At 39.6% G+C, this 15,003-nt stretch overlaps 1 protein-coding gene across 7 annotated transcripts in view; it reads left to right on the plus strand.

The window, feature by feature from the left end:
• ZNF451 (zinc finger protein 451) overlaps nt 1–15,003 on the plus strand; it is a 96,818-nt gene that overhangs the window by 53,302 nt on the left and 28,513 nt on the right. For all 7 annotated transcript variants that reach the window (XM_020913501.2, XM_020913489.2, XM_020913485.2 and 4 more), the window contains exon 11: nt 1,368–1,511. In XM_020913501.2, the coding sequence (XP_020769160.2) occupies nt 1,368–1,511 (144 nt within the window). The remainder of the gene's footprint in view (nt 1–1,367; nt 1,512–15,003) is intronic.

A 15,003-nucleotide genomic window follows, 5' to 3' on the forward strand; every position in this document is an offset into this window, starting at 1 on the left:
ATTTCTTTTTGGCCTTATTCTATGAGAAATCTTAAAGGTCACTTAAGAATTTATTTTCGTTCTCCTTTTTGGAAGAAAAGCTTTTACTTAGAGTTAAAATAGCAATTAGAAATTGAGTTTTTTAAGTGGAAACAAGAAACCAGGCAGAATACTGAGGTGTGGATTACTCTAGACTTTCCTTCTATGATAAGATTGAAGAACTCTACAAGAGTGCAATGTTTTTATTTTGTTTAGAAGTATGACTGTTTCCTTTTGAGTATAACTTTAATTATGTATTCTTTTAAATAAAAATTAACTCTAAATTATGCAGTGTAGAGTGGAAAAATGAGGATATGTAAAAGTTTCTGCTAATAAAGTATTGTTATGAACTACTGAATTTTTAGACTTGCTCTGTCGCACAGGTAGCTCTTGGCATCACCATTAGGCATGTGTTTTATGATGATTAAATGACGTACTCCAACCCCATTCAACTCTTCTTCTACCAGTGAAACCGTGGCCATACTGTTTAATGTTCTGTTTTTTCCTTTTGGGGAATTTGTGTTGGTCTGTGTTTGACAGGAGGTCTTTGTCATATCTAAATCTAAATTACTGAGTATTTTAAGAAGAGAGATAAGAAAATACGTGTTTTAGAAATGAGAAAGAATGGCAGACTCTTTCTGAGGCAGTCTTTATTAGGTGGAGTAGAAGCTGTCTGTTTTTAAAAGAATGTTTTAAACATTCAGGGTTTTCACTGCTCCCGGGAAACTGTAAGACCCTATCACAGTAGAGAGGTGTGACAGGAGGGAAGAGGCAGGGGAACAAGAGCTGGAGAGGGTCAGGGCAGGGAGGCCCTGGGGGAGCAGAGCAGAGGTGTCCTTGGAGGGAGGCGCCCAGGAGCAGTGTGTGGGGGGCTCGTGTCTGCACAGCGCCAGCATAGCACATGCATGGCATGTACAGCATGCATAGCGTACAGCCAGAGGCGTGCCAGCGGGTCAGTCCACGTTAGGAAAAGAGCAGACTCCTGGTAGCAAGAGAGTTCTTAGCAAGCAACCTCTAAAGTTTATTTTGATGAGTAGTGCGAGTTTTAGTTATTTAGCCTTAAAGCTTGGTCTTCTAGATCTTCCAGTACACTAATTTTTTTAAAAAATTCCCTTTATAAATGACTTTTAAAGAAAGCCAGGATCGGTGGCACATATTTGTAGAAAGGACAATTATTTCTGAAATATTCAAAATATTTTTATCTGATATAAATATACTGTGTCATTTGGATTTCACAACATGGTTAGACAGAAGTAAAAAAAAACATACAAGATTAATGTTAAGTTGACAAGTTGAAAAGCTTTTAGCTAATTCTTCTCAAATTCCTGTCGATGTTTCTTTTTTCTCAGATGAAGAGGTTGTTGAGCTCCCAGACTTGGATTACCTGCGAACTATGACTCACATAGTCTTTGTCGACTTCGATAACTGGTCCAACTTTTTTGGTCACCTACCAGGGCATCTTAACCAAGGAACATTTATTTGGGGCTTTCAAGGTATGGCAATAAGAAAAACATTTGAGGCAACCTCTCCCACTCCCTACACACACCTTAGAATATGTTTTGCTTTAAAAGGACTCTTCTTGGACCTTCCTGAATAGGAGGTAGAAACAAAATTGAAATTTTGTCACCTTGCATTATAGTTACAGTGCTAGAATATTTTTCTCCTTGCATTTCTCTGTGATAGGTGTTAGCTCTTTTTGGTGGACCCATAGTTTATAGATCTTTAGCTACAGATTGAAAGAGCCTTTTTATTCACTGCCTACAGTATGCCAGGAACTGTTGTGTCTGATTCTTTGTGACCCAATGGAGTGTCACTAGCCAGTCTCCTCTGTCTCTGGAATTCTCCAGGTAAGAATACTGGAGTGGGTAGCCATTTCCCTTCTCCAGGGGATTTTCCTGACCGAGGGATTGAACCTGGGTCTCCTGCAATGCAGGCAAATTCTTTACCACCTGAACCACCAGGGGAGCCCATGCGTAATGATTATTACAGTTTTCTCCCTTTAAATATAAGGAATTAGGCTGAGAAGTTTATTTATTTTTTTTTGCAAAGTATAAAAATAATAGAGTTAGCTTTTGAACTTGGACTTTGTAGGTACAGAATTACTGTGTTTCCTACATAACTGACTCTTCAGTTCTTCCTTACTGTTTATAAATGTGCATCTTTGTATAAATCTCCCATTCAGGCACTAACCAGGTTCAGCTTCTCAGATGACATGAGATCGGGTACATGCAGGTTGGTTTGGCCATACACTAAATCTCTTTATAAGCCATTGACCAAACCTGGGAGAGATACCTCTCTTTGATTAACTGAGATTTAGTACAGTGAGCCTCTTATGTATAGGCACACCCTGTTGATACTGCAGTTTCAGTTCCAGACCGCTGCAAGTCACATGAATTGTTTGGTTTCTCTATGCATATAAAAGTCATGTTTACACTATACTGTAGTCTATTAAGTGGGCAAGAACATTATGTCTTAAAATATGTCTTAATTGACAGACGTCTTATTGCTATAAAATGCTAACTGTTACCTTAGCCGTTAGTAAGTCATAATCTTTGAGCTGGCGGGGGTGATATCTTGCCTCCATGTTGATGGCTGTTGGCTGATCTGGGTGGTGGTTGCTGAAGGTTTGGATGACTGTGGCAATTTCTTAAAATGAGACAGCAATCAAGTTTGCTGCATTGACTGACTATTCCTTTCGTGAATGATTTCTTTGTAGTCTGCAGTGCTGTGTGATAGCGTTTTACCCACAGTAGAACTTCTTTCAAAACTGGACTCGATCCTCTGAAACCCTGCTGCTGTTTTATCAACTAATTTTATGTAACATTCCAAATCCTTACTTGTCATTTCAACAGTCATCACAGCATCTTCACTAGGGTAGATTCCTTCTCAAGAAACCACTTTCCTTGCTCATCATCCGTTAAAGGTTTATCATGAGATTGCAGCAGTTCAGTCACATCTTCAGACTCTACTTCTAATTCTAGTTCTCTTGCTCTTTCCACCACATCTGCAGTTCCCTTCTCTACTGAGTTCTTGAACCCCTCGAGTCATCCGTGAGAGTTGGAATCAACTTCTTCCAAACTCCTGTTGCTGTTGGTATTTTGACCTCTTCACATCTTCCCAATCACGAGTTTTTTTTTAACTTTAAAATTTTCATTTTGTATTGGTGTATAGCCAGTTAACAATGTTGTGGTAGTTTCAGGTGAACAGCAGAGGGACTCAGCCATGCATATACATGTATCCATTTTCCGCCAAGACCTCCTCCCTTCCTGGCTGGCACACAGAACATTGAGCAGAGTTCCATGTGCTATACAAGAGTTCCTGTTGGTTATCCATTTTAAATAGCAGTTTGTACACACCCTTCCCAAAGTCCCTAACTGTTCCTTTCCCTGGTAACCATAAGTTCATTTTCTAACTCTATGAGTCTCTTTCTGTTTTGTAAGTAAGTTCATTTGTATCGCTTCTTTTTAGATTCCACACATAAGGGATGTCATACAGCATTTCTCCTTCTCTGTCTGACAGACTTCACTCAGGATGACATTCTGTAGGTCCATCCTTGTTGTTGCAAATGGCATTACTTCACTCTTTTTAATGGCTGAGTAATACACCATTGTGTATATGTACCACATCTTGTGTAGCCGTTCCTCTGTTGATTGACGTTTAAGTTGCTTTCATGTCTTGGCTATTGTAAACAGTGCTGCAATGAGAGAAGGACAGGGGTGTGTGTCTCCTTTCAGATTGTGTTTTTCTCCAGCTTTATGCCCAGGAGTGGGATTGCAGGGTCATATGGTAGCTCTCTTCAGTTTTTTCAGGAACCTCCATACTGTTATCCATACTGGCTGTACCAGTTTACATTGCAGCCAAGAGTATAACAGGTTTCCCTTTTCACCACCCTCTTTCCAGCAGTTGTTTGTGTGTTTTTTGAAGATAAATAACTGTTGTCACTGGTGTGAGGTGATACCTCATTGTAGTTTTCATTTGCATTTCTCTAATACTTAGAGATCCTGAACATCTTTTCATAGGCCTATCTGTATGTCCTCATTGGAGAAATGTATATTCAGGTCTTCTGCCCATTTTTTGAGTGGGTTATTTGTTTTGATGCTGTTAAGCGTCATAAAATATAAATTTTGGAGACTAATCCCTTATCAGTCACATCATTTGCAAATATTTTCTCCCATTCTGTGGGTTGTCTTTCATTTTGTTTATTGTTTCCTTTGCTGTGCAAAAGTTTTTGAGTGTAAGTAGGTTGCATTTGTTTATTTTTGTTTTTATATCATCATTCTGGGAGATGGATCAAAAAAGATGCTCCTGTGATTTATGTTAGAGCATGTTCTGCCTATGTTTTCCTCTAAGAGTTTTATATAGTCTGGTCTCACATTAAGATCTTTAATCCATTTTGAGCTTATTTTTGCATATGGAATTAAGGAGTAAGCTAATTTAATTTTTTTACATGTCACTGTCCAGTTTTCCCAGCACCATTTGTTGAAGAGACTGTCTTTCCACCATTGTGTAAACTTGCCTACTTTGTCATGGATTAGCTTGCCATAAGTGTTCGGGCTTATTTCTGGGTTTTCTGTCCTGTTCCATTGATGTATATTTGTATATTTATGCCAGTACCATACTGCTTTGATAACTGTAACTGCATTGTTGTTCAGTTGCTCAGTCGTGTACAACTCTTTGCAACCCCACAGACTGCAGCTCACCAGGTTTTCCTGTCCTTCAGTATCTCCCAGAGTTTGCTCAAACTCATAACCATTGAGTTGGTGATACATTCCAACCATCTCATCGTCTCTCATCCCCTTCTCTTCCCACCTTCAGTCTTTCCCAGCATCAGGGTCTTTTCCAATGAGTTGACCCTTCGCATCAGGTGCCCAAAGTATTGGAGCTTCAACTTCAGCATCAGTCCTTCCAATGAATATTTATGGTTGATTTCCTTTAGGATTGACTGGTTCAATCTCCTCACTGTCCAAGGGACTCTCGAGAGTCTTCTCCACCACCACAATTAGAAAGCATCAATACTTTGGAGCTCGGCCTTCTTTATGGCCCAACTCTCACATCCATACATGACTACTGGAAAAACCATAGCCTTGACTAGACAGACCTTTGTCAGCAGAGAGATGTCACTGATTTTTAATATGCTGTCTAGGTTTGTCATAGCTTTTCTTCCCAGGAGCAAGTGTCTTTTAATTTCATGGCTGCGGTCACTGTTCACAGTGATTTTGGAGCCTAGGAAAAAAATCTGTCACACTTTGCATTTTTACTCCATTTGATGGTTTGCCATGAAGTGATAGGACTGGATACTATGATCTTAGTTTTCTGTATGCTGGGTTTTAAGCCAGCTTTTTTCACTCTCTCACCCTCATCAAGAGTCTCTCTAGTTCCTCTTCACTTTTTGCCATTAGGGTGGTGTCATCTGCATATCTGAGGTTGTTGATATTTCTCCCTGTGATCTTGATTCTGTCTTGTAATTCATGCAGCCCATATTTTGCATGATGTACTCTGCATATTATATCTACTAATGTGGGCAGGAATGCCTTAGAAGAAATGAAGTAGCCATCATAGTCAAGAGAAGAGTCTGAAATGCAGTACTTGGATGCAATCTCAACAATGACAGAATGATCTCTGTTCGCTTCCAAGGCAAACCATTCAATAGCACAGGAATCCAAGTCTATTCCTCAACGAGTGATGCTGAAGAAGGTGAAGTTCAATGGTTCTATGAAGACCTACAAGACATTCTAGAACTAACACCCAAAAAACATGTCCTCTTCATTATAGGGGACTGGAATGAAAAAGTAGGAAGTCACGAAACACCTGGAGTAACAGGCAAATTTGGCCTTGGAGTACACAATGAAGCAGGGCAAAGGCGAATAGAGTTTTGGCAAGAGAACGCACTGATCATAGCAAACACCCTCTTCCCACAACACAAGAGAAGACTCTACACATGGAGATAACCAGATGGCCAACACCAAAATCAGATAGATTATATTCTTTGTAGCCAAAGATGAAGAAGATCTATATGGTCAGCAAAAAACAAGACCGGGAGCTGACTGTGGATCAGACCATGAACTCCTTATTGCCAAATTCAGACTGAAATTGAAGAAAGTAGGTAAAAGCACTTGATCATTCAGGTATGGCCTAAATCAAATCCCTTATGACTGTACAGTGGAAGTGACAAATAGATTCAAGGGATTAGATCTGACAGGCAGAGAGCCTGAAGAACTATGGATGGAGGTTCGTGACATTCTATAGCAGGCAGGGGTCAAGATCATTCCCAAGGAAAAGAAACGCAAAGAGGCAAAAGGGTTGTCTGAGGAGGCCTTACAAATAGCTGTGAAAAGAGGAGACACGAAAAGCAAAGGAGAAAAGGAAAGATATGCCCATTTGAATGCAGAGTTCCAAAGAATAGCAAGGAGAGATAAGAAAGCCTTCCTCAGTGATCTATGCAAAGAAATAGAGGAAAACAATAGAATGGGAAAGTCTAGAGATCTCTTCAAGAAAATCAGAGATACCATGGAACATTTTATGCAAAGATGGGCTCAATAAAGGACAGAAATGGTATGGACCTAACAGAAGCAGAAGATATTAAGAAGAGGTGGCAAGAATACACAGAAGAACTATACAAAAAAGATCTTCATGACCCAGATAATCACAATGGTGTGATCACTCACCTAGAGCCAGACATCCTGGAATGCAAAGTCAAGTGGGCCTTAGGAAGCATCACTGCGAACAAAGCAGGTGGAGGTGTTAGAATTCCCATTGAGCTATTTCAAATCCTGAAAGACGATGCTGTTAAAGTGCTGTACTAAGTATGCCAGCAAACTTGGAAAACTCAGCAGTGGCCACAGGACTGGAAAAGGTCAGTTTTTATTCCAATCCCAAAGAAAGGAAATGCCAAAAATGTTCAAACTACTGCAATTGCACTCATCTCACACGCTAGTAAAGTAATGCTCAAAATTCTCCAAGCCAGGCTTCAGCAATATGTGAACCGTGAACTTCCAGATGTTCAAGCTGGATTTAGAAAAGACAGAGGAACCAGAGATCAAATTGCCAACATCCGCTGAATCATTGAAAAAGCAAGAGAGTTCCAGAAAAGCATCTGTTTCTGCTTTATTGACTATGCCAAAGCCTTTGACTTTGTGGATCACAACAACTGGAAAATTCTCAAGAGATGGGAATACCAGACCACCTGACCTGCCTCTTGAGAAATCTGTATGCAGGTCAGGAAGCAACAGTTAGCACTGGACATGGAACAACAGACTGGTTCCAAATAGGAAAAGGAGTACGTCAAGGCTCTATATTGTCGCCCGGCTTATTTAACTTACATGCAGAGTACATCTGAGAAACGCTGGGCTGGAAGAAGCACAGGCTGGAATCAAGATTGCCGGGAGAAATATCAATAACCTCAGATATGCAAATAACACCACCCTTATGGCAGAAAGTGAAGAAGAACTAAAGAGCCTCTTGATGAAAGTGAAAGAGGAGAGTGAAAAAGTTGGCTTAAAGTTCAGCGTTCAGAAAACTAAGATCATGGTATCCAGTCCTTTCACTTCATGGCAGATAGATGGGGAAACAGTGGCTGACTCTCTTTTTTTGGGCTCCAAAATCACTGCAGATGGTGATTGCAGCCATGAAATTAAAAGATGCTTACTCCTTGGAAGGAAAGTTATGACCAAAAAAAAGCAGAGATATTACTTTGTCAACAAAGGTCCATCTAGTCAAGGATATGGTTTTTCCAGTAGTCATGTATGGATGTGAGAGTTGGACTGTAAGAAAGCTGAGTGCCGAAGAATTGATGCTTTTGAACTGTGGTATTGGAGAAGACTCTTGAGAGTCCCTTGGACTGCAAGGAGATCCAACCAATCCATCCTAAAGGAGATCAGTCTTGAATGTCCATTGGAAGGACTGATGGTAAAAGCTGAAACTCCAATACTTTGGCCACGTGATGCGAATAGCTGACTCATTTGAAAAGACCCTGATGATGGGAAAGATTAAAGGCTGGAGGAGAAGGGGACGACGAAAGATGAGATTGTTGGATGGCATCACCAACTCAGTGGACATGAGTTTGGATAAACTCTAGGAGTTGTTGATGGACCGGGAGGCCTGGTGTGCTGCGGTCCATGGGGTCACAGAGTTGGACAACTGAGCAACTGAACTGAACTCTGCATATAAAATAAATAAGCAGAGTGACAACATACAGACTTGTCATACTCCATTCCCAATTTTGAACCAGTCTTTTGTCCCATGTCCAGTTCTAACTGTTGCTTCTTGACCTGCCTCACAGGTTTCTCAGGAGGTAGGTAAGGTGTTCTGGTATTCCTATCTCTTGAAGAATTTTCCACAGTTTCTTGTGATCCATACAGTCATTCATAGGCTTTCTTTTTTCTAAATTTTTTTTTCTTTCATTTTTTTCATTTATTTTTATTAGTTGGAGGCTAATTACTTTACAATATTGTAGTGATTTTTGCCATACATTGACATGAATCAGCCATGGATTTACATGTGTTCAGTCATAGGCTTTAGCATAGTCAATGAAGCAGAAGTAGATGTTTTTCTGGAATTCTCTTGCTTTTTCTGTAATCCAGCAGATGGTGGCAATTTGCTCTCTGGTTTCTCTGCCTTTTCTATATCCAGTTTGTACATCTGGAAGTTCTCAGTTAATGTACTGATGAAGCCTTGCTGGAAGGATTTTGAGCATTATATTGCTCTCATGTGAAATGAGTGCAGTTGTGTGGTAGTTTGAACATTTTTGGCATTGCCCTTCTTTGGGATTGGAATGAAAACTGACCTTTTCCAATTCTGTGGCCACTGCTGAGTTTTCTAAATTTACTGGCATATTGGGTAAAGTACTTTAACAGCATCATCCTTTAGGATTCAAAATAGCTCAACTGGAATTCCAATACCTCGACTAGCTTTGTTCATAGTTAATGCTTCTTAAGGCCTATTTGACTTCACACTTCAGGATGTTTGGCTCTATGTAAGTGACCACATCATCATGTTTATCTAAATCCTTAAGACTTTTTTTGCACAATTCTTCTGTATTTTTGCCACCTCTTCTTAATCTTTTCTGCTTCTGATAGTTCCTTGATGTTTCTGTCCTCTATTTTGCCCATCTTTACATGAAATCTTCCCTTGGTATCTCTAATTTTCTTGAAGAGATCTCTAGTCTTTCCCATTCTATTGTTTGCATTGTTCACTTAAGAACACGCTGTTATCCTCCTTTCTAGTCTTTGGAAGTCTGCATTCAGTTGGATTTATCCTTTCCTTTCTCCTTTGCCTTTTGCTTGTCTTCTTTTCTCAGATATATGTATGGCCTTGTCAGATAACCATTTTGCCCTCTTGCATTTCTTTTTCTTTGGGATGATGTTGGTACCATATTATGAACCTTTTGTACCATGTTATAAACCTCCATCCATAGTTCTTCAGACACCCTTCTATCAGATCTAATCCCTTGAATCTATTTTTCAGTTCCACCATATAATCATAAGGAATTTCGTTTAGGTCATACCTGAATGGACTAATTTTCTTACTTTCTTCAATTTAAGCCTGAGTTTTGCAATAAGGAGCTCACGATCTAAGCAGTAGTCAGCTCCTGGTCTTGTTTTTGCGGCCTGTTTAGAGCTTTTCCAACTTTGGCAGCAAAGAATATAATCAATCTGATTTCTGTATTGACCATCTGGTGATGTCCATGTGTAGAATCATCTTTTGTATTGTTGGAAGAGGGTGTTTGCTATGATCAATGTGTTCTCTTGGCAACATTCTGTTAGTTTTTGCCTTGCTTCCAAGGCCAAACTTACCTGTTATTCCAGGTATCTCTTGACTTCCTACTTCTGCATTCCAATCCCATGTTAAAAAGGACATCTTTTTTTGGTGTTAGATCTAGAAGGTCTTATAGGTCTTCATAGAATTGTTTGACTTCAGTTTCTTCAGCATTTTCATTGGGTTACTGTGTTACTTGCATTACTGTGATGTTGAATGGTTTGCCTTGGAAATGAACCAAGATCATTCTGTTGTTTTTAAGATTGTACCCATGTACTTCATTTTGAACTCTCTTGTTGACTATGATGGCTACTCCATTTCTTCTAAGGGATTCTTGCCCACAGTAGTAGATATAATGGTCATCTGAATTGAATTTGCCCCTTCCCATCCATTTTAGTTCACTGATTCCTAAAATATCAATAGTCACTCTTGTTTGACCATGTCCAGTTTACCTGGATTCATTCATTCCAGGTTCGTATCCAATATTGTTCTTTACAGCATTGGGCTTTACTTTCACCATCATAGACATCCTCAACTGGTGTCATTTCCTTTTTGGCTTAGCCCTTCATTCTCTCTGGAGCTATTTCTCTGTTCTTCCCCAGTAGCATATTGGATACCTGTCAACCTGCATGGTTTATCTTCCAGTGTCAAATCTTTTTACCTTTTCATACTTTTCCTAATGTTCTCTAGGCAAGAATACTGAGTTGCTTTGCTATTCTGAAGTCAGGGTGCCTGATTCCTCCAGCTCCACTTTTCTTTCTCAGCACTGATTTGACTATTCAGGGTCTTTTTTCTCTCCATACACATTTTAAGATTTTTTGTTCTAATTCTGTGAAAAATGTCTTGATAGGGATTGCACTGAATCTGTAGATTGCTTTGGCAGTATAGTCATTTTTGAGTAAATACTGATTCTTCAATCTACAAGCATGGTATATCTTCCCATTTGTTTATGTGTTCTTTGATTTCTTTCATCAGCATCTTATAGTTTTTAGAGTACATGTCTTTTGTTTCCTTGGGTAGGTTTATTCCTAGGTTTTTTTTTTTTTCTTTGATGTTACTTAAATGGAATTGCTATATTTAGTATCAGGTCATCTGCAAACTGTGACAGTTTAACTTCTTTTCCAATTTGGAATCCTTTTGCTTCTTTTTCTCACTGATTGCTATAGCTGAGACTTCCAAAACTTTGTTGAATAAAAGTGGCGAGAGTGGATATCTTTGTCTTGTTCCTGATCTTAGAGTGAATGCTTTCAGCTTTTCACCATTGAGTATGATGATGTTAGCTGTACATTTGTCATATATGGCCTTTATTATGTTAAGGAGCCTGGCAGGCTACAGTCCATAGGGTGGCAAAGAGTTGGACACCATTGGGCAATTACACTACTACTGCTGTGTGCCCTCTCTGCCCACTTTTTGGAGAGTTTTTCCTCATACATGGGTGATGAACTGTGTCAAAAGCTTTTTACTCTGTTGAGATGATCGTATAGTTTTTATTCCTTAGTTTGCTGATGTGGAGTGTCACATGGATTGACTGGTGGATGCCTTGCATCCCTGGGATGAATCCCACTTGATCGTCATGTATGATCTTTTTAATGTACTGTTGGATACAGATTGGTAGTATTCTGTTGAGAATTTTTGCATCTGTGTTCATTAGTGGTTTTGTTGTTGTCGTTTAGTCACTAAGTTGTGTCTGACTCTTTTGCATACCCATGGACTGTAGCCTGCCAGGCATCTCTGTCCATAGGATTCTCCGGGCATGAATACTGGAGTGAGTGGCTACTTCCTTCTCCAGGGGATCTTCCCGACCCAGAAATCGAACTTGGGTTTCCTGCATTTGCAGGCAGATTCTTTACCACTGAGCCACTGGGAAAGCACCTCATCAGTGATACTGGCCTGTAATTCTGTAATTTTCTTGTGGTATCTTTGTCTGGGTTTGGTATCAGGGTGATGGTGGCCTCACAAAATTAGTTTGGAAGTTTTCCTTCCTCTCCCCTTTTTTGAAACAAGTGTCAGAAGGATAGGTGTTAACTCTTCTCTAAATGATAAAATTTGCCTGTGAAGCTGTCAGGTTCTGGAGTTTTGTTTGTTGGGAGGTTTTTAATCATGGTTTCAATTTCAGTACTTGTGATTGGCTTGCTCATATTTTCTGTTTCTTCCTGATTGTCTAGGGAGACTGTACCTTTCTAAGAATTTCTCCATTTCTACCAGATTGTCCATTTTATTGGCATGCAATTCTTCATAGTAATCTCTTATGACCCTTGACATTTCTGTGGAGTCAGTTGTAACTTTTCCTTTTTCAGGTTTGATTTTATTGATTTGACTCCTCTCTTTTTTTTTTTTTGATGAGTCTGGCTAAAGGTTTTTCAATTTTTACCTTTTCAAAGACCCAGCTTTTAGTTTCATTGATCTTTGTGATTGTTTTATTTGTTTCTATTTCATTTATTTTTGCTTGGATCTTTATTATTTCCTTCCTCTTCTAAGGCTTAGGTTTTCTTTGTTTTTCTCTTTAGGTTTTCTTTTTCTAGTTGTTTTAGATGTAAGGTTAAGTTGTTTATTTGAGACTCTTTTTGTTTCTTGAGGTAAAGATTGTATTGCTATAAACTTCCCTCTTTTAGAACTGCTTTTGCTGCATCTCATAGGTTTTGGACCGTGCTTTTGTTTTCATTTATTTCTAGGTGTTTGTTTAATTTCCTCTCTGATTTCTTTAGTGATCCAATGGTTGTTTAATAGCAAATCACTTAACTGCCATTTGTTTGTGTTTCTTAGAGTTTTTTCTTATAGTTTATTTCTAATCTTCTAGTGTTGTGATCATAAAAGATGCTTGATATGATTTCGATTTTCCAAAATTTACCAAGGGTCACCTTATGGCCCAGCATGTGGTCAGTCCTGGAGAATGCTCTGTGTATGCTTGATAAGAATGTGCAGTCTGTTGCTTTTAGATGGAATATTCTATAAATATCAATTAAGTCCAACTTATCTAAAGTGTCATTTAAGGCCTCTGTTTCCTTATTAATTTTCTGTCCAGATGGTCTCTCCAGTGATGAAAGTAAAGTATTAAGTTCCCCACTATTAATGTGTTACTGTCAATTTTTCCCTTTATGTTTGTTAACATTTGCCTTGTGCATTGTGGTGTTCCTGTGTTGGGTGTATATATATTTATAATTGTTGTATCTTCTTCTTAGATTGAATCCTTGATCATTATGTAGTGTCCTTCTCTGTCTCTTATAACAGTCTTTTTTTTTTAAGTTTATTTTGTCTGATATGAGTATTGCTGCTCCATCTTTCTTATGATTTTCATTTGTGTAAAATACCTTCTCCTAGCCTCTTACTTTTAGTCTGTAAGTGTCCCTAGATCTGAGGTGGGTCTCTTGTAGATAACATGTATATGAGCCTTGTTTTTGTATCCACCCAGCCAGTCTTATTTCTTTTGCTTGGTGCATTTAAATTTTAGGTAATTAATGGTGTGTCTGATCCTATTACCATTCTCGGTTGTAGCTGCTTCCCTTTCATCACTTGGACTATATCATGCCATTCCCTTCTGGCTTGTAGAGTTTCTGTTGAGAAATCAGCTGATAACCTTATGGGATTTCGCTTTGATGCTATTTTTCCTTTTTCCCTTGTTGCTTCTGATATCTTACCTTTGTCTTTAATTTCTGTCAGGTTGATTACTCTGTGTCTCAGTGTGTGTCCCCTTGGTTTATCCTGCCTTGTACTCTCTGTACCTCCTGGACATGGTTGACTGTTTCCTTTCTCATGTTGGGAAAGTTTTCAGCTGTTATCTTTTCAAATATTTTCTTGGGTTCTTTCTCTCTTTCTCTCTCTCTCCCCTTCTGGAACCCCTATTATGAGAATATTGGTGTGGTTAATGTTGTCCCAGAAGTCTCTTAGGCTGTCTTAATTTCTTTTCATTCTTTTTTCTATATTCTGTTTTGCAGTATGATTTCTACCATTCTGTCTTCCAGGTCACTTATCCATTCTTCTGCCTCAGTTATTCTGCTATTGATTCTTTCTAGTGAGGAGATGGTTGGATGGCATTACCAACTCAGTGGACTAGAGTTTGAGCAAGCTTCAGGAGTTGGTGATGGACAGGGAAGCCTGACGTGCTGCAGTCCATGGGGTTGCAAAGAGTTGGACACAGCTGAGTGACTGAACGGAACTGAATGTATTGTTCATTTCTGTTAGTTCTTTAATTCTTCTAGGTCTTTGGTAAACATTTATTGCATCTTCTCCATTCTTTTTCCAAGATCCTAGATCATCTTTGCTATTATTATTCTGAATTCTTTTTCTGGAAGGTTGCCGATTCTCCAGTTGATTTAGTTGTTTTTGGGGGATGTATCTTGTTCCTTCATCTGAGATATGATCCTGTTTCTTTTCATTTGGTTAGCTTTCTGTGACTGTGGTTTTCTTCTTGGGGGTTGCAGGATTGTAGTTCTTGTTTCTTCTGTCTGCCTTATGGTGAATGAGGGTAAGAGGTTTGTGCAAGCTTCTTGATGGAAGGGACTGGCTGTGGGGAAAACTGGGTCTTGCTCTGATGGGCAGGGCCATACTCAGGAAAACTTTAATCCACTTGTCTGCTGATGGGTGGGGCTGTGCTCCCTCCCTGTTAGTTGTTTGACCTGAGTCACCCAGTCCTAGAGTCTATAGGTTCTATGGTAGGGCTAAATCACAGCCTCTAAGAGAACTTATACCAAGATGGATCTACCAGGACTGCTACCACTACCCCTTTCCCCATGGCAGGCTACTGCCAACCCTTGTCTTCTGTAGGAGATCCTGAAACACTCCCAGGCAAGTCTGACTCAGTTTCCTCTGGGGTTACTGCTCCTTCCCCTGGGTCCTGGTGGACACACGGTTTCGTTTGTGCCCTCCAAGAGTAGAGTCTCTGTTTACCCCAGTCCTATGGAATTTCTATTAGCAAATCTCACTGGCTTTCAAAGTCAGAGTCCCTGGGGATTACCTATCTGTTTGCCTGATCCCCAGCTGAAAAACATGATGTGGGGCCTCAGTTCAGTTCAGTTGCTCCATCATGTTCAACTCTTTGTGAGTGCGTGGACTGTAGCACACCAGGCTTTCCTGTCCAGCAACAACTCCTGGAGCTTGCTCAAACTCATGTCCATCTATCTAGTCGGTGATGCCATCCAACCATCTCATCCTCTGTGTCTTGAGAGCACTTTAACAGCATGACATTGAGTGTAACTCTTCAGATGCCATCCAACCATTCTCCTCCCACCTTCAGTC

The sequence above is a fragment of the Odocoileus virginianus genome, chromosome 27 (genome assembly GCF_023699985.2).
Source record: "Odocoileus virginianus isolate 20LAN1187 ecotype Illinois chromosome 27, Ovbor_1.2, whole genome shotgun sequence".
Classification (NCBI taxonomy): domain Eukaryota; kingdom Metazoa; phylum Chordata; class Mammalia; order Artiodactyla; family Cervidae; genus Odocoileus; species Odocoileus virginianus.